This window comes from Danio rerio, chromosome 21 (genome assembly GCF_052040795.2).
Source record: "Danio rerio strain M-AB ecotype USA chromosome 21, GRCz13ab, whole genome shotgun sequence".
Lineage (NCBI taxonomy): Eukaryota > Metazoa > Chordata > Actinopteri > Cypriniformes > Danionidae > Danio > Danio rerio.
In genome coordinates, this window is record NC_141041.1 from 42,680,001 (window position 1) to 42,700,051 (window position 20,051).

At 36.6% G+C, this 20,051-nt stretch overlaps 2 protein-coding genes and 1 long non-coding RNA gene across 13 annotated transcripts in view; 1 reads left to right on the forward strand and 2 right to left on the reverse strand.

Annotated features, from left to right (window-relative positions):
• The window catches only part of LOC100000713 (proline rich and Gla domain 3), an 18,606-nt gene extending 662 nt beyond the window's left edge, over nt 1–17,944 (reverse strand). For 2 of the 11 annotated variants that reach the window (XM_087299053.1, XM_087299057.1), the window contains exons 1-5: nt 17,709–17,912; nt 17,093–17,308; nt 15,441–15,547; nt 15,072–15,166; nt 113–188 (exon numbers count right to left, since the gene is read on the reverse strand). In XM_087299053.1, the coding sequence (XP_087155179.1) occupies nt 113–188; nt 15,072–15,166; nt 15,441–15,547; nt 17,093–17,300 (486 nt within the window). In that variant the 5' untranslated portion in view covers nt 17,301–17,308; nt 17,709–17,912. 11 annotated transcript variants of the gene reach the window in all.
• Nucleotides 1–20,051, reverse strand: part of prrg3 (proline rich and Gla domain 3) — a 303,812-nt gene that overhangs the window by 256,150 nt on the left and 27,611 nt on the right. The gene's annotated exons all lie outside the window — the stretch shown is intronic.
• Nucleotides 17,226–19,901, forward strand: LOC147838943 (uncharacterized). Its single transcript, XR_015520613.1, has 2 exons — nt 17,226–17,436; nt 19,505–19,901. It is a non-coding gene; the product is annotated as an uncharacterized LOC147838943 (long non-coding RNA).

Here is a 20,051-nt window from a genome sequence, read left to right on the forward strand (position 1 = left end):
ATGTACACATTCAAGTTGGTATGATATAAACACAACCAGTCTCTTTTTCAAAATTTCCTGAGGCTAAAATCTATAACAAAAGAAAAGAATGACAAAGTGCTGAAGAACTAACCTGCCTGCGGAGCACCATGAACTCAACAGCAGTACCAGCATCCTCTTCAGGACTGAGCCAGACCTCCTGCTGGACACTGCCACACACACACACACACGCACACATTAACTTACTCCTTTAGACCAACAACCTACTCACCTAATTGAATAGCCATCTTCAACACAATCTGTTGTGACAACAGTTAAACCTCAATTGATGCTTAACAGAGCAAGACCATTTTTTCCAGTATTTCCGATTATATCTTTTCTTCTGGAGAAAGTCTTATTTCTTCTGTGCTACTAGTACTAATACTACTGCAAAATAAGATGATTAATAAAACTAGTTTAATATTTTATAAATATTTTTTAAATAATAAAATTTCATTTAAAATAACTATTACTTTTGTCATTCTAGCAATCCATGTTTTTCACACTTCAAATAATATTAATGTTTTGTTGTAATGTTTTATTACACATTGTAGCTGGTTGATTTAATTCAAGTCTCACAACTCTTAACTTATTACTTTTTTAATCCATTCGATTATGATTTTTGCCAACTTAAAATTAAAGATTCTAATGTTTTTCACAATCTAGCTGGTTAATTTAGTCTTAGAATCAGATGCTTTGTTTCCAGTGAAGACTTAGAGAAACTTGTTCATGCTTTTATCAGCAGCAGGGTGGATTACTGTAACGGCCTCCTCATTGGCCTTCCCAAAAAGACAGTCAGACAGTTACAGCTCATCCAGAACGCTGCGGCCAGGATTGTGACGAGAACCAGGAAATCAGAGCACATCACACCTGTCCTCAGGTCTCTACACTGGCTCCCAGTTACATTTTAGAGTTTAAAGTATTATTACTGGCTCAATACATTACAGATATGCTGATTGAATACAAACCCAACAGATCACTCAGATCTTTAGGATCATATAAACTAGAAGTTCCAAGGGTTCAGTCAAAGCAGGGTGAATCGGCTTTCAGCCACTATGCTCCTCGCTGCTGGAATCAGCTTCCAGAAATGATCAGATGTGCTCCAACATTAGGCATGTTCAAATCAAGACTGAAAACACATCTGTTTAGCTGTGCCTTTACTGAATGAGCACTGTGCTGCATCCGACAGATCGCACTATTGTTTTTTTTTTTCCTTCTTATTCATTATCTTATAAAATTGTAACACATTTTTATCTGTTTTATTTATTTTTTATTCTTATTTTTATATATTTTTTTATTATTTATTTTCATTTTCTTACACTTGTCTCTTTTTTCTTATTTATGTAAAGCACTTTGAATTGCCACTGTGTATGAAATGTGCAATATAAATAAACTTGCCTTGCCTTATAAAAGTTAAAGGGCTAGTTTTGCAAAAAGGGTTTGGCTTACAAATCAAGATATTTTAGATGAAAACCGACAGCTCTCGGACTCTTTATAGAAATATTGACAATAGACATTTTTACAAGTATTAGACATGTAACTTTAGATTTCTGATAAAATGATCTTCTTTCAAAGGCTCATATTTTGTTGGAGCCATTTAAGCTGGAAAACATTTTAGATTTTATTTTTTAAAGGATCAAACTTGGGTTTGGATTCATAAAAAAAAAAACTGTATGGCAAAAAATATACAGTATATAAAAATATCTAAATTTTCTAGTAATAAAGTACCTGGAGAAATTATTTACACGTTTATACAAAGAATATGTTTAACCCCAGTTGGCCTCAGTACGATATACCAAAGTGCATCTACTTTGGGCAACAGATAAAAGACACAGAGGCTCTATTATGCTTTTTTTTTTTACTATAAAAAAAACTAAATGGATTCTGGGATGCTGTACATGAGTTCCCAAAGATGGTACTTGAAAAAAGAAAAACAGAAAACCCCTTTAATATATCTTTTCAGAGTGAACTTGAATGTGATTTAAAATATTGTGTTTAATAAAAGGTTAAGCCTCATTTCTTATTTCTAACCGGAGTAGAAAATAATGGGAGTATATTATAATAAGTAAATTATGGGAGTATTTTAAAATAAATGAGAGTATGCTCAAAGATTTAACCTTCATAATAAACAAAATGCATGCAGAGTATTGAACATACAGTTTAAAAAACAAATCTCACAAATTCTTGGAGATCTGGAACATTAATTCAGACTTAAAGTAAACCCTAAGATTCACTTTCACCTTGTCCTGCTCTGATCAGGTTGAACCTCTACAGCCTGTGAGGGACGGTTTTCTGGATAACCAAACCTTAAAAACAAGACAGAGACAGACCGAGCAGTCCACATTGAACATCAGTTATGTGAACAAGTCCGTTCAAAAGGAGCAGGAAACAGGAACTAAAAGCACAAGCACTTCACATGCTTGGTTAAAAGCGGTAGCGGTGAATTCAACCAAAGCTCAAAGCTCTGATGTGAATCTGCAGACATGAAAGCTGCATCAGCTCTGAAAGCCTGGCAAGAAGCAAACAGGAGGGCTTTAAAGCTCAAAACAAATGAAGCTGAGTATCCCAGGTTAGCTCTAGAGCCATTGAAAAATATATAAGCGAGCATTATAAAAAATGCTCAAAATATCAATAACAGAATAGCAATCAGATGCGTTTTCCAAATCCTTTCAGCTTGTTTTTAAATGAAATTATGCGTATACATTTTCATTGAATGCTAATTTTTTTTTATGTTCTTCACATTTTAGTTGGTTACACTTAAAGGGTTAGTAAACCCAAAAATGAAAATTGTTAATAATTGCAAACTATGATGTTTTAGATGAAATACGAGAGCTCTCTGACTCTCCATAGACAGCAATGTTCCAAAAAACATCCTCAAAACACATTATATGACGTCAGTGGTCGAATCTGAATATGATCAAGCTAAAAGAACAAATTTGTGCACACATAAAACAAACATAACAACATTATTAAACAGTTTCTCAGTGTCCGTATACATGCTCGTTCATGAGAGAATCAGTGATCCGAACTTGTTAAATATTTACCTTATATGTCTTTATTTCACATTCTTCGCAGACCCAAACACGAACGTTTCAGCTTAATGCCTTTCCCGGTGTGAAATCGTTTTCTTACTCTGGCATTTTATTCCACAGTCAATCCCATTACATCATTAATTGAATAGCTGCACAATAATTAAAAAACAATCCAATCTCATTTTGTTTCCTATATAGCTAGTAACATAAGCAACCCAGGCTCATTGTGGAAACGTAGTCCCGCGGACGTTTCTGGAGACCGCAGAATACGTCCCGGCGGGTACGTACGGCTGCAGTATTTGCTTTTGCGAATCCGCGAGAGGCCGCTGTTGTGCGCTTTTTCGCATCTCAAACGCCTCTCGCGTAAACCCACCAGAGGCCGCTGTCCGACTGACTGGATAATTGACTGCACGACCGGCCATTCGGCTGACCCGCCTTCCTCCTTCCCTGAACCCAACCAATTTTACCGATTGACCCCCCCCGCCTGCTCGCTTCCCTAAACCCGAGCAACAGTTTACAAAAGCCGTCCAAAAAAAGAAATGCCCTGATTTTTTTTCTACCACGTTTTCGGATTTCGCCGCGTTCTCACCCGGTTACGAAACTCGTTCCCTTAATTTTTGGGATTCTGTTTTCCCGAGCCTGCCGATGTACACAGTGAGCTGAGTGGACAAACGGGTTGCAGCGGGGAAGCCCTCTACATGGAGGTAAGCGGTTGTCCGGCCGGCCGGCAAGCGCAAAAGGGAACAGCGTCACACCGCCCCGTAGCGTTCGCTTGAAAAAAATTAATGCAGCCGTACGTACCTCCCGGGACGTATTCCGCTGTCTCCAAAAACGTCTGCGGGACTACGTTTTCAGAATGAGCTTGGGTTGAACATAAGGGATGTCTCCTCCGCCTACAAAAACATCATTTCCATATTCAGAGTAGTGAGGCAACGATTAACCAATTTCACAGCGCTTTAATTCGTCACAGTTAATTAATTGCAAGGCTTCTCAACACGGTATTTGCATGGAATGAAAGTGCCGCAACTTAAAGTTCTGCCATCTGTGCACTAGTTTAAAGTTCCGAGCTTGTACACCGATGCTAATGCCCACGCACAATGGATTTAGTATGTATGGCTGAAGCTATTAACTAAGGGCCGTTTCATGTCGCGTCTTTTGCTCATCAAGTTCATTATTTCTTTTCTTGCGTGCATATTAGGAGCGACGTGCTCGCAGTGGGCGATGCACTCACGCTTACCAGGCACACCTATTTGAACGAATGGTGCGAGGCAGGGCCGGAGTGGGACTCATTTTCAGCCCTGGAGTTTCAAGCCAGACCGGCCCACCTCAGTTCATGACTGTCTATATTAAAATAAGGTAATTTCCAATTCAGTTTCTAGTGACACTATCACGTCTTTTTCAAGACAACAGCTGCTTTAGAAATTCAAATGTTCAAAAGCCCTAACAGTATTATATGTCTTAACAATAAAAATGAAAAAAAAAATATATATATATATATATATATATATATATTATTAATTTTCCCGGTTGAGATTCGAACACGGGTCAGACGGCGTAGTAACGCAACGTGTTTACCACTGGTCCACTAAAGCACTAGTGCAGGGAGCATAAAAAAAAAGTATTGGACTGTGACCTGCAAGACACAATATTACTTTATATTGATGGCTTAATCTTTTTCTCCCCTTTTTAGATTTCTGATCTAGTTATGTCAGATTTATTAATGTAGTGAATCATCTGATTTTCATTGAGCAGGTGTATTATTCATTTATATTAATTCGAATTCGCTGTTTGGGGTCGAATGATGATAGTTAACGTTTCATCATCATTAACGTTAGTTAACCTGCAGGCTGCATTTTGCTCACGGGGCTGCGAGAAAATAAATAGGAAGAGCGGCGCTGCGGTAAAATAATGAATAAAAAGAGTGAAGGTATGGTCAAATAAAGAAATAGATGAAAAAAGTGTGACTGCTGAGAGTGCAAGCAGCTAGGGACACCGGCCCTCATGGCCAAAATACGGACCGGCCCACTGGGAATTCTCCCGGTGCTCCCGATAAGCCAATCCGGGCCTGGTGTCATGAGTCTTGTGACAAGAAAAAAAGAATACAAAATGAAAATTACCAAACAAGTTCATTAATGTAGTTGATCAAAAGTGTCTTTCAGACAGAGGTTTAGCAGCCTTTGACTATGTTTGTTCTCTTTAGAAGGTAAATACTTAGCTAATTTGTAGCTCAGGTTTACATTAGACAAATACTATTTTTTATTTATTCTTATTTATTTATTGCCACATTAACAACTTATGGCTAATTCATGCCTAAAAGATATACATAAAATATTACATGATAAAAACTAATTCGTATTACAATAAAAAGTTACTAAGATAAATATATAGGATATAAATAAATAAAATTCACACAAAAATATATTCAAAGTTACATATAATTTTTTAGTTCAATTCTTGATAAATAATTTAAGATTCTTCCTGGTGGTACCTTTTAAAAATCTCCATCAAAGTGCTCTCCTTATATTGGTTTTCAAACTTCCACATTCCAACAAAGTATGTTTGATGTTAAGAGACAGCCTGGCAGTAATTACATTTAGGTGGTGCTTCGTTATTCAGCAAATACAAACGAGTCAACCAGGAATGTCCAATTGGACAATAGTATAGACAGTTTGATCATGCCTGGTTTCAAAATTATAATTTGCTAAGTGTCTTTCATTCATTTTTGGGGTCATTTCATGTAATTTATTATTTATGCAGTTGTCCCATTTTCTTTGCCATGTTTCATTTATATACAAATTAATTGTAGGTTTCAAGTCCTCAGGAGGAATTAAACATTGTCACTTTCAAGGAGATGGCCTGTTTTGCTGCTTCGTCTGCCAGTTTGTTTCCATGTAGTCCTGACCTGGGGCCTGTTTCAGTAAGGAGGTTCAACCAACTCGAAGTTTAAACTTGAACTCTGAGTTGATTTACAGAGAGATTAAAAACTCTCTGAAAAGTTTTTGGTTTCAGAACAGCTGATCTGAGTTGGGTCAATCAACTTGGACTAGACTAACTTAGAGTTAAGCGTGCACACCGAGACTATAAAATGCCATTATCAATGGAGTGCAGATATTATGAGCATGGCAACATCTGAAATAAGAGATCAGCATTTCTGTCTCCAGCTGAACTTAATCTGCTCATGCAAAGTTCTAGCAAATATGAGCATATGTTTTAAAAGCAACACCACTGTATTAGTGAGTGTACAGTGGTATAGTGAAACAGAGACAGTTAGTGTGGAAAAACAGCAGCTCAAATTAATTTTCAAAAGTTATGTGGATCATGACATTTCCATCAATCGTTTTTTATGCGCATATCTAAAATAAGCATTAAAATAGGTGGCTGGAAATGTAAGGCTAAGGTGAGAAATACCACTTCGTCTTTAAAAAAAGGGAGGAGACAGACAGAAACTCAGAGCTTAGAGAATAAAACCTGCTCCAGACCAAGTTACGTTCACAAAGTAAGTTACCACGGTAACTGACTGAGTTAAAGTTACCTCTCTTTCAGAAGCGGGCTTGACTTACCCTGCTTTCTCGAGTTTGACAAACCTGCCATTCTGAAACGGAAAACCCAGAGTTTCTCTCATTTCAGGGTTAAAATACTCTGAGTTTTCACTATACCTCCTGTCTGAAACGAGCCCCTGTAATCCAACAGAAGATAATGTTGAATTTCTTATTTTATAGCGTAGTCATTTTCTTTATATTCATGGAAATTATGGGGTGATCACACTTTTGAAGATTCAAGTGTTTGAAGACAGGATTCTTATTTATTTATTTATTTATTGTTCTGTCATTTATTTTCAGTGTTAAATTATTTGCTCAAATGGCAACATTTTACTTATTTTTAAGTCCAAAGAGAAATGGACTATAATTTGTTTTTATTATTATTTTGTTCTGTATTATTTAGTTACAGAGCAGCAATGAATAACATTTTAAAACATAGGTTTTTATGGGATTTCCTAAACAAGTAGTGTTTTGAAATTAATAAATGCATATTTTGTGATAACCGTAACTATAAACATACAACCAAAATCTATAGTCATTGCATCTCTTATTCAGAGAGTAAATTTGTTCAAAGAATCACATATAAAACATCATTACTAACTCGTTCATATATTCGCCAACTGGAACAAGAAAAACCCCAGCAATCCGAGCCAATAAAAATACATTCTCATATAATATCATTGTTAATCATTATCAGTGACTACGTTTACATGGACATCAGTAATCGAATTATATGCCTTAATCTAAATACTATGATTAAGGTGATTACATGAGTTGCTTTTTGAATGTTCTTTTCATGATCCCTTTTTGCATGTTATAGCATATATTAAGATTAAAGTCATTGCTTCACCATGCTATCCACATTTCCTCTGGAGTTTCATGTAATTTCGGGTGTTTCATTCTTAATTTGTCAACTTTAACTGCAGTTTGGCACTTTCACTTTCATTCAGGAACATTTCATGCATGCTCCCCGTGACAAACGAGATATTGGATGCGAATATTAACTGCTGGAAGAGTGTTGTTTTAATGGAAATTGATAACGAACGCCAAATGGGAGAAAAAAACCTCCGCAAATTCGCAATGCAGGTTTCTTCGCTGAGTCAGTAGGCGCAGAGAATAGTGTCAAACAGCCCTGTGTATGAAATATCCTATCACAAATGCAGCAAAAACCACAATGGTAATAGTATAATTTGCGGTGTTTACATGTCTGTATTGCACTTCAGTGACTAAAATAGGAATACTCCTCACGTCTTAATTTGATTTCTGTTTGGTTCGATTATGACCTTAATCAGAAATAAATTAACCAATAATCGCTTTTCACATGGTAGACTCTTAATCAAAGTATTGTCTTAATTTTTTAAAAATCCTATTATTGGCATCCATGTAAACATACTCATTAAGAATCAGTGCGCCCTATACTGACACTGAGGAGAAGGAACTGTTGAATAAAGCTGTTATCGTTGTTTTGTGTGCGCACAAAATATTGTCGTAGCTTAATAATATTTCGATGATTTGTTTTGAGGATTTTTTTGGTATGTTACTGCTCTTTGAATGAGTCTTGCTGTCTATAGAAGATGAAGCAGCCCTCAGATTTCATCTAAAATATCTTTATTTGTGTTTCAAAGATGAATGAAGGTCTCTAGGAGGTTTGGAATGACATGAGGGTGAGTAATTATTGACTGAATTGACACTTCTAAGTGAACTAACCCTTTAATGTTTTATAAAACATTTTCATTGAAAAATTTCTTCCTAAAGTAAAGCCACTGACAATGTGGAAAACGTAAATGCTTGGTTTTAAAGCGCTCCACATGCTTAGTTAGTGAATTACCAGTGAATTCAACCAAAGCTCTGAACCAAAACCAAACAATGGGACAGTAAAGCTCAAAGCAAATGAAGCTGGTCCTGGGTTAGCAAGAGCGCAGGACGTGCAGGATGAAGACCCGTGTCACCTGGAGGAGTATTTTTGGGTGACGGACTGCAGGAGTCTCTGCGACGCCTGCTGGCCCAGCTCTCTGGCGGCCTGGAGGATGCTCTGTGGGGACAGCAGGTTGGGTGGGATGGAGGGAGGTCCCGGGGGCTTTGTCTGGGACGGGGCTGAGAGCGTGACAGGTGGACGTCCAACACTGCGGCTATTGTGGACAGAGCAGGAAAGGCACGGACACAAAAGGAGCTTCATTTGAATGGGTAAGTGTTCAAAATAAGAGATGAGAAATGAAATTGAGCGTTGATGCAAACTGAACACATGTAGTAATCTATTCTGCTCTCTAGTGGATGTTCGGTGGAAGTAAGGCATGTATATGAAGAAGGAGATAGGCGCTGATCAGGGGAAATTCAGCTTTAGTGTAGCTGACACAATGGAAGTAGTTTAAAACTACATATCATACAGGATGTGATCCTTGTTTTAGATTTTAAAAGGCTGGATTTTTATGTTTTTAAAATATTTTTTTACTAGATTGCAGGACCATAATATAGTAAAACTCTGACCTGTTGCAGGACTTAAAATACAGACAAAGATTTACAATACTCTCGCTTAAACATTGATGTTCACAAATCAATGTCATGCAACATTACAGTATGTGTCAAATATAATTTTTTCTGCAAAATCTTATAATGTCATGTTGCCAAATAAGAAATAAACACACGCATGCACGCACAGACACACAGACACACACACACACACACACACACACACACACACACACACACACACACACACACACACACACACACACACACACACACACACACACACACACACACACAATCTCTAACTGTGAAAAAGGGGTTAATTTTTGCACAAGAATTGCCCACCAGTTGACCTGAACCTACAGAGTCTTAAATTATAATCATATATGTTATAATGATATGATCCCTGCACAAGTCTAAAGTACACTTCAGTATTTACATGTATGACCATTGACCGTATGCAAAATAGACTTAATTATTTCAGGATAATTGAAGCTGAATGCAAGATTATAATACAAAGATTATGTTTTAGATAGACAGTGTGGCAAAAAAAGTATTTATTGAGGCACCAATTGTGCAAGTTCTCCCACTTAAAAAGACAAGAGAGGCCTGTAGTTTTCATTATGGGTATACCTAAACTATGAGAGACAAAATGAGGGGGGAAAATCCAGAAAATAACAGGATTTACAGGATGTAGGATATTATCCTGTAGGATATCTTCTTTGCAAATTATGGTGGAAAATCAGTATTTGGTCAAAAACAAAAATTTTCCTCAATACTTTGTTTGATACCCTTTGTTGGCAATAACAGAGGTCAGACATTTACTGCAAGTCTTCACAAGTTTTTCACACACTGTTGCTGGTATTTTGCCCCATTTCTCTATGCAGATCTCCTTTAGAGCAGTGATGTTTTGGGCAACACTGACTTTCAACTCACTCCAAAAATGTTCTAAGGGGTTGAGGATCTGGAAACTGACTAGGCCACTCCAGGACCTTGAAATGCTTCTTTCGAAGCCACTCTTTCATTGCCCAGGTGGTGTGTTTGCGATCATTGTCATGACCCAGTCATGTTTCATCTTTAATGCCCTTGCTGATGGAAGGAGGTTTTCACTCAAAATCTCACGATACATGGCCCCATTCATTTTTTTGGTTCTTTATCAGAAAAACAGCCCCAAAGCATGAAGTTTCCACCCCCATGCTTCACATTATGGTGTTCTTTTGATGCAACTCAGCATTATTTCTCCTACAATCACAAGTTTTTACCAAAAAAGTTTGGTTTTTTGATCCGGAGCCCTAGATCGAGGAAGATTATCAGTGGTCTTGTCCGGTTATGGACAAGTGTCTTATTTACTGATAACGAGTTAAAACAGATGCCATTAAAACAGGTAACACTGGAGGACAGGGAAGCCTCTTAAAGAAAAAGTTACAGGTCTGTGAGAGAAAGAAATCTTGCTTGTTTGTAGGTGACCAAATACTTATTTTACAGAGGAATTTACCAATTCATTCATTAAAACTCCTACAATGTGATTTTCTGGATTTTTTTTCTCATTTTGTCTCTCAAAGTTGAGTTATACCTTTGATGAAAATCACAGGCCTCTTTCATCTTTTAAGTGGGAGATTTTGCATAATTGGTGGCTGCCTAAATACTTTTTGTGCCCCACTGTAACTTTATATAATGTGTTATTACACAAAACCTGTATTTTTAAGCTTGAGTGCTCTTAAACTCAATTCCAGGAGGGCTACAGCTCTGCAGAGTTTAGCTCCAACCACCTCCAATTCATACCTGCTTAGTTCGCAGTGTCTGATTTCAGAGGCTGCATCCTGCGAAGGATGCATTAAAAGTGCACTGCACCATCGTGGCGCGACGAAGGCTGTCTCATTTAAAAAACAAATCGAAGGCTCCTTCAAACGCAGCCTCAAAATGCGTCCCTTGCTTCCCAGGTAATGAAAGACACAACTGGTGGATTCTTCACGGCCTCGAACATCCCAAGATTCATTGTGCGCTGATGACAGCAGGACGTTTTAAAAAGAAAACTCTGGTTTAAATGTATGAATTAAGTTTAGTTTACTTGGATATCTAAATATATGTTAAAAAACAAAAAGAGCAATAACATGTCATTATAAAGAGTGATTTTATAGACTGTTTACATTTTCATGTGTACAGTTGAAGTCAGATTCATTAGCCCCCAGTTTATTTTTTCCCCAATTTTTGTTTAACGAAGAGAAGATATTCTTAACACATTTCTAAACATAACAGTATTAATAACTCATTTCTAGTAACTGATTTATTTTATCTTTGCCTTGATGACAGTAAATAATATTTTATTAGATATTGTTCAAGACATTTCTATACAGCTTAAAGTGACATTTAAAGGCTTAACTAGGTTAATTAGGTAGGTTAGGGTAATTAGGCAAGTTATTGTATAATGATTGTTTGTTCTTTAGACTATCTAAAAATATATAGATTAAAGGGGCTAATAATTTTGACCTTAAATTTGTTTTTTAAAATTTAAAACTGCTTTCATTCTAGCTAAAATAAAACAAATAGGACTTTCTCCAGAAATAAAAAATATTATCAGACATACTGTGAAATTTTCCTTGCTCTGTTAAACATTATTAAAATTCAAAGGGGGGCTAATAATTCTGACTTCAACTGTATACAGTACTTTGTTTTGCCTTCAGATCGCTTAAAATCAGTTTTAAAATCACGTCGAAAAAAGTCATTATAAATTTTATTAGTGCTTATTAACAGCAGCTGTTACGGTTCCCTGGTGTCGCGATCCGTCCTCTGTAGGCTAGATAGTCTCATTTCAGAATGTTTGGTTCAGCCTATGTGGACTTCGAAGGACTCACCTTTGAAGTCTGAAATGAGACAGTAATAAGCTCCATCCCCAAATGGCACATCATACACTATGTACTTATGGACTATGTACTTATGCACTTACACCCCGTACAGCATAGTATATGTATGTAGTGTTGTTCCAAAAGGAACACTAATGGTTATTTTACTAAGCGAAAATTCAAACTGTTTCCTTGATGAGGTTTGACAGTTGTCATATTAGTGGAATACATGACCAAACTACTAAATAATACCTGCCATGAGTATAACCACATTCACCATCGGGAGGCAGTATAATCACTCTCGTAAGAGAATTTAGCTTTCACAATCCAAAAAAAATAAAGTTATCCAATATGTGTGCCCGAAAGCTCCGCCCCTTCTGCAACGTAAGCAAAACTGCGGTCGTTGAGTGCGTGAAGTGTCCGTTAATACACACTTCATTTTACCGGTTGAGGGAGTGCAACAACCGGGTAATTAAAGTGCACTTAGTATTTTTAGACTTTATAGTGTGAATGCACTTACACTATTTATACTACAAAATGGTGTAGAATAGTGCATAAGTATGCGATTTGGGACGCACTTAATCTCTAGTAGTCTTGAACAAGGTGTAGCTGATTACTTGGATCAGCTTAGCTTGATTAAGGTTGAAGCAAAACTGTGCAGAGCTGCTCCCCTCTAGGAATTGTGCTGGCGAACTGTGAATTATGAAATGCCAAAATGTATCCTGAATTCTAGAATCCCCCACATACTGTACGCAGGCAAGTTAGTTTTTCTAAATGCATGTGAAACGCATGATCAGTTTAGACAAGGACAAATTGTTTGTACACTATTTAGTCCAGTCCACATAGTACCTACACTGAACCAGGCTGTTGTTTCACTAAAGGGGATACACAATAACAGAATCTATTTAAGACAGTAAAAACAATAGGTCCCTGTGTTGACAAGAGATTGAGTGAGAGAAATATATAAAAAAAATAAAAACTCTATTTTTAAATAAGTACAAATACAATTCTTCCAGGTGTGCCTGAGTATATTTGTCCAATTTATTCAGGTGTGCATCTGTTTATTTGTCCAAGTGTGTATGTGTATTTATATAGTGTATATACACACACCTTACACTTATACGTTGGGGCTGGGTGATAAAGCAATAAAATGTTTATCATGCAAAGCAGAAGTAAAAGAGATTTGCTGTTAGAAACTAAGCTCAGAGTCAGAACCAAATTAATAGAAAAAAATCTATGCATTTAGAAAATATTGATTAAAATTAATTGATTATTGATTAAACATTTTTTCGACCCAGCTTAATGCATTACATGGGCTGTTTATCTGTTAACATGTATGTAAGCAGAACCATAGCTCCAGTTTAGTTTTGTTTTACATGCAGACAGATCAAAAAAAAAAAAAAGTAATCAGCAAGATAACTAGCAGTGATTCGCTTCAAAGAGAACCGCTTGTCTCTGTGACTCAGTTTAAAGTCAGACAAAATAGCACTACGACCTTGACAAACAAATCTTTGTGAAACTATCCAGCTAGCAAACCATAAATTTACTGTAATACCAGTAACTAAACCATGGTATTGTGGCAGGATTGGGAGACATAGGTATGATTTTTTTATTATTATGTTATTAATGTAGATATCTATTAAATTTATTGAAGAACTAAAGAAATACAATTACAGGTTGTTGCTGTTAAGCTATAGCTTAATTTGGTTGATGTGTTTTGACATTAAGCAGTAATTTAAAAAAAATAACAACGTTGCATTAAAAGGAAGTTAAGGAACACTTCACTTCTTTTTGTAAAAAAAGAAAGATTTTACAACTCCCCCAGAGTTAAACAGTTGAGTTTTATGATTTTGGTTAATTCATTCAGGTCTGGTGAGAGCACATTTAGCTTAGCCTTGTGTAGGTCATTAGCCACATTTCCACTATCGGGCCAGTGCGAGCCAGGGCTTTAATCGGGCCAGGCCGGGCCAACAGCCCGGGAGGTTGAGAAATGAGGCCGAAATCATGTCGCGTTTCCACTGTCGGGCTAGTAGCTCACAGCGCGTCACGCAAACACCGCCAACAGAACGTCCCCGAATCAAACGTCACACAACCCGAGTGAGCGCACCCGTCCATAATATAAAGCCACAGAAAGTCTCCTTTATAACTCGATATGGCATGTATTTTATAACATCCTCGTTTTGATAGACGTCGTGTTAAGTGTTTCCGGCACAAGAGCGAGTAGCCTAATAAAATATAGCCATATTTGTTGCGCTCGGCAGCTATTCACTAAAGCTCTTCATTTAAAGTTTCATTTATAAATTTGACCACGTCATATAAAAACATAAACACTTGTTTGAGGATATAGAACACATTTTGTGTTTGGGCCTTCCCCCAATGCGTTTAAAGCTGCGCTGCGCAGGACTGAGTGACAGAAAAAAAAAAGGTAGGCAAGATTCTGCATTCACTTACCCAAATAATGCTCTGTTTGCGCGATTTGATTAATATCATCGTATCCGAATACTATATAAATATATATATTTATATATATATATATAAATATATTTCAAACCTTCTCCGGTGTTAATTGTTTTTAGAAAATATCTAAAATCTTTTTTTTTCAGATAGGTCTTTGTAAAATGAAAGTTAGGCTATATGTGGCTTTAAAACGCTTTGGCCCAATTAGGCCCCGAAAGTGACAGTGGAAACGCGACTAACCTTGGCTCGCTCGCTTTAGGTGCGATAGTGGAAACGCGGCTATTGAATCAGATTAGACCATTAGCATCTTGCCTAAAAATGATTAAAGAGTTTTTTTAATTGTCCAATTAAAAGCTTGACTCTTTTGTAGTTACATAGAGCACTAAGACAGATGGAAAATGAAAAGTTGCTATTTTCTAGGCCAATATGGCTAGAAATATGACTTATTCCAGTGGTTATGGTCCAATTCGATTCAGATTTTCATGCTAAGTTAAATGTGTTCCCGTCAGACGCGGAGATTGGCTGAATGAATTCAAAAATGGTAAAACTCAACTGTTTAATACTTGTGGAGTTAAAAAAAAAGGAACTGGAGTTCAAAAAAAATTTTTATCAAACAAAATTATATATAGAAATTTGACATTTACTGTGATACTGATTGATAAGAACAATTTTAGTTTAATTATTAACGTTAAGACATGTAAAAAGTAAAGTGGACTTACGGAGTCTGAGAGTAGGCTGTCTGTCTGGAGTGTGTGGGGGTTCCTGGGGGAGTTCGCCCAAAGCCCTGGTCACTATAAGACCTTCGCAGTGGACTCTACCAAGAAAAACCATCAGCTGGAGTTAATCATGTTATGGCAGTTCTATATTTAATTTAACAGTTATATTATATAATATATAAGAGTTACCGGTTATAATCCTGAAACAGGATTCAATTTTACTTTACCATTCTCTGAGTAATATAAATTTGGGATTTGTCCAATTTGTGTGTCTGTCAGGTTGCTCTTTTGTGTAGTAAGTGAGCAGCTACGATTTATAGACATTTTACCAGTTATTGAAACATCTGGCTATGTGAGGCTTCTTCAATTTACCTGCACAGGCTCTCTGAATGCTTCCCTATCCCAGGACCCTTGGTGCACATCCCACATTGATGAAGTGTGTTTGGAGAACAGAGGACGTGGACTCAGATCAGGAGCGTCTGTTTTTATAAATGAATGAATAAAGAAAATAATTAAATTTTTTTTTGTAAAATACACATGACTGAACATTGAAACAGTTTAAATAATTTTGAAATGTTTCAAAAGGCAATTGATTGATATGACAGGAATGCAGGATTTCAGCAGTATTCGAGTCTTCAATGTAATTTGATCCATTAGAAATCTTGCTGATGTGATATTCAGTTATTAATAATGTTTATTAATTATGGAAATAATCAATGAGGTATTTCGAAGATGGCTAGGATTAAAAAAAATATTATGAAACTGTATAATTGTATAGATGACATATGTACACAACAAATGTAAAATAATCTGATTATTTGCTGTGCACACAAGCAGGAAAACATATGCTGATATTTTAGTAAATTAAAAGAGCTTCGCTGAAACATGGTACCAAAATCGCAGTATGTAAGCGGAACAAAGGAAAAAGAGAGAAAAGAAACTCAGTTCAACATTTATAAAATAATTATTTTATTTAAAATGCAGCTTGTTTAATGTTATTATATAAAAATATAATTAATGAAATAGAGCTGGCTTTTTATTTATTTTATTCAAAATGTATTCCACATTTACATGTAAACTACAAATAGCAAGTTTTAAATCTACATCGATATAATCTCAAGATCTAGAAAAGATTTGTACTTGTACTATACTCTTCAGGGTTTTCAAACTGAATAATTCTCCCTCACACTTGTATGCAGAGTTATTGCACATTATTTAAAATGAAAAAAAGATACTCTTCAGATATTCAAGTTTAGATTTATGGGCTGATTATATAGCTAGGGCACATTTAAATATAATAACATTCATAATTTTTTTTTAATTTATTGTTACAAGCCATGTGCTTTTTTTCACCTCATCACTTTGTTTTTGTCACTGATCTACACAGATTTCAAATAATGTTCTCTATTGTAGACTGGTTGTTGTCATGCCTATGATGATTGTGAATTGTGCTCAAGCATGCAAGGTTTTTGTTTATAGAGGTAAAGTTGGTTTTATATTCGCACATTCGTTAATTTAGAAGTCTCTGTATTGTTTACCATGTAACTTTGAATATTCGATTGGAATTAGCATGCAAGTGTGACTTGAAAAAAACATTAACACTGTTTATTTGACTGTGAACAATGTTGTACTTTGATAGTCATTGGCTGCTAATATGATTTAGCTATTTAGATTTTGCAAATAATACTTTTATGGAATTTTATTAATAAGGGGAAAGTCTGAATGTGCGAATATAAAACCAACTTTACCTCTATCTTTTGATTTGAGTTCTATACCATTACATAAACCTGTTGCAAAATCAACTGTGTAATTTATCAATAAAGAAACTAAGCACTAAAAACTGCCATATATAATTAATAAATGAACACAAACTAGCATAGAAAACATCTGAAATGTAATAATATTTCACATTATTTCTGTTTTATTAGGGACCTAGCTCAAACAACTTTAAATATTCGAAATGTGTGTATACAACTTCATTAACGCAGGTTAAGTTAAGGCATTTTCACATAAACACCGGTTACCTGTCAGTGCCAGTCTGTCGGGGATGTGCATGCTGTAGGCAGCAGGCAGATCTTCAGCAGGTCTGGGATGAACATGTTCTGCTGTCTGAGCAGTTGGACCGACCCTCAGGCGCTCGGGCACGCGCATCTTCTTGTTGATGACCTCAGTGAAGTACGGGTCACTCTCGCGCATCGGCGGACCGTCACCAAAATACCCCGGAGATGCCATAACAACCCCTGGTGCCAGTAAAGGGAATTAAACCGACAGCACGGCCGAACAATAAAAAATAAGCTGCGTTACGTGAGCAAAAACAAACACACGGACTAAAACAGACGACTAATAAAGAGTGTAAAGAAAACATAAGGTAAGTTAGCCAGTATTCAAGACAGAACCTGTTTGGTTGTTATAAGTTAACGTTAGCAGCAGTCTGTGACCCTTGTGTTCAGATCTACAGGTCAACCATCAAAATCCGTTCACTCATGACCTACAGTCTCCTAGACAGACTAAGTTACAACATAGGCGAGGCAGTTTTAACATACACTCAACTAATATATTCACATAAAGCACACAACCGGACGGGAACGTTGAAATGACACCTGTTGATAACCACTCGTGGGGCTAAATCTGTCAACTCACGCCTGTAACTGTGTTCACGGCTTATTCTTAACAGTTTGGTTTCAGGTTTAAAGCAAGACCAGTTTAAATGTACCAGCGACACATTCTCAAACAATATAAATAGCGTTTAAATGTCGTTTTGGTTTAGTAAGAGAGTTCTTTAAACTTCTTCCATAGAGCTGTGTTCAACCCACCTTCACGCGGCTCACGTCGACTGACGTACGTGACGTCATGTAGCTGCACGCAAAAGTGGGCGGTGCAAACTCTGTCAAACGATTTTATTAACGTGCTGTGCGTAGAATGATTTCAGCAGCAGAGACATCTCTTAGAAAATTAGACAAAAAACAACATGAGATAACAATATGTACAGGAGCTATTAAAACGACACCAATTGTAGTATTACAAACTAAAACGGGGAAATGTCTTTAGAAATTAGAAGAGTTCAGTTATTAGTGAGTTATTATTGGCAACATTTGAAAGGTCATAATCAAGAACATCCAACACTAGAAACACTAAAGCCGTGTTGAGAAAAAGAGAGCAGGAAAATAAAAGGACAGTGTGAAAAAAGCAACACAAATAAAAGTGAGTCAATTAAATTTTAGTCCTAATGTACCTTTAAAAGTAATTAAACCATGCTTACTACCAGACGCAACAGTAGGTTTTACACTATTAGAAAAAAAGAGACAAGGATGAAGAATGTATTCAAAAAATATATATATATTAATGAATATTACAGTTATGTTAAAATATAAACAGATGCCTCAAAGTTTAAATAGTGTGGCATTTTAAAGTTCCTAAATTCCAAGTTTCTGTACGGAAAAGAAATAGTGATGAAGTGTCGGTGTATACAAGAGAAATGATTGCATTGTTATTAGAAATACAGTGGGTAGAGGAAATCAGTCATCTGTTCAGACTCAGGTTAATCGCTGGCTAGTTTACAATATAGTAAATCAGAAGGGAGACCAGACATTCATTCATTCATTCATTCATTCATTCATTCATTCATTTTCTTGTCGGGTTAGTCCCTTTATTAATCCGGGGTCGCCACAGCGGAATGAACCGCCAACTTAACCAGCAAGTTTTTACGCAGCGGATGCCCTTCCAGCCGCAACCCATCTCTGGGAAACATCCACACACACATTCACACACACTCATACACTATGGACAATTTAGCCTACCCAATTCACCTGTAACACGTCTTTGGACTGTGGGAGAAACCGGAGTACCCGGATGAAACCCACGCGAAGGCAGGGAGAACATGCAAACTCCACACCAACTGAGCCGAGGTTCGAACCAGCGACCCAGCAACCTTCTTGCTGTGAGGCGACAGCACTACCTACTGCACCACTGCCTCGCCTAGACCAGACATTTTAATTGAAATAATGCAAACATTTTATAGAATTCAAATGATGGGTATAACAGTAATATTTGTATGGGTACCTGCTGCTTACTGGTGTTCAAGTAAATTAAATTGCAGATAAGGAAGCAAATTAAGCTGGTAAAAGTAATGACATTAGTCTAAATGTAAGTATGAGTGTCATCAAAAATTGAAGGAAAGGTGGCAAAAAATGGGATTATAAAAGAGGGCCAGTGATTTTGCAGAATTCAAAAGAAAGTAGGAGAAATGAGAAGTCTAGGGACCCCCAGTGTTGGGATTAAGTCATAATGATCCACACTCCATACCAGTTGGTGGTGGAAATACACCATTCTGTTGTTAATCAACTGCCAATAAATAAAAGAAGAAGAAGAATGATTATAATAATTATGTTTTTGAGTTAACCGAATGCAAAAATTCATTCATTCATTTTCTTTTTCAGCTTAGTGCCTTTATTAATCCGGGATCTCTACAGTGGAATTATGATTAACTTATCCAGCACATGTTTTACACAGCAGATGACCTTCCAGCTGCAACCCATCTCTGGGAAACATCCATACACACTCATTCACACTCATACACTATGGACAATTTAGCCTACCCAATTCACCTGTACCGCATGTCTTTGGACTGTGCAGGAAACCGGAGCACCTGGAGGAAACCCATTGGAACGTGGAGGGAACATGCAAACTCCACACAGAAACGCCAACTGACCCAGCCGAGGCTCAAACCAATGACCCTCTTGCTGTGAGGAGATAGCACTACCTATTGCGCCACTGCTTCGCCCGAATGAAAAATTTATATATATAAATATAAAACAAATAAATAATTTAACCGCTCTCTGAGGCCTTAAGCAATCAGAAGTCTTGGAGTTTAAAGTTAACAAGTTAACAAGTTTGAGTCTGGTTGTTCAAACCTATGGTTCAAACCAAAAAAGATAGTTCACCCAAAAATACCGATTTACTCACTATTTACTTCCCCACCTCAAG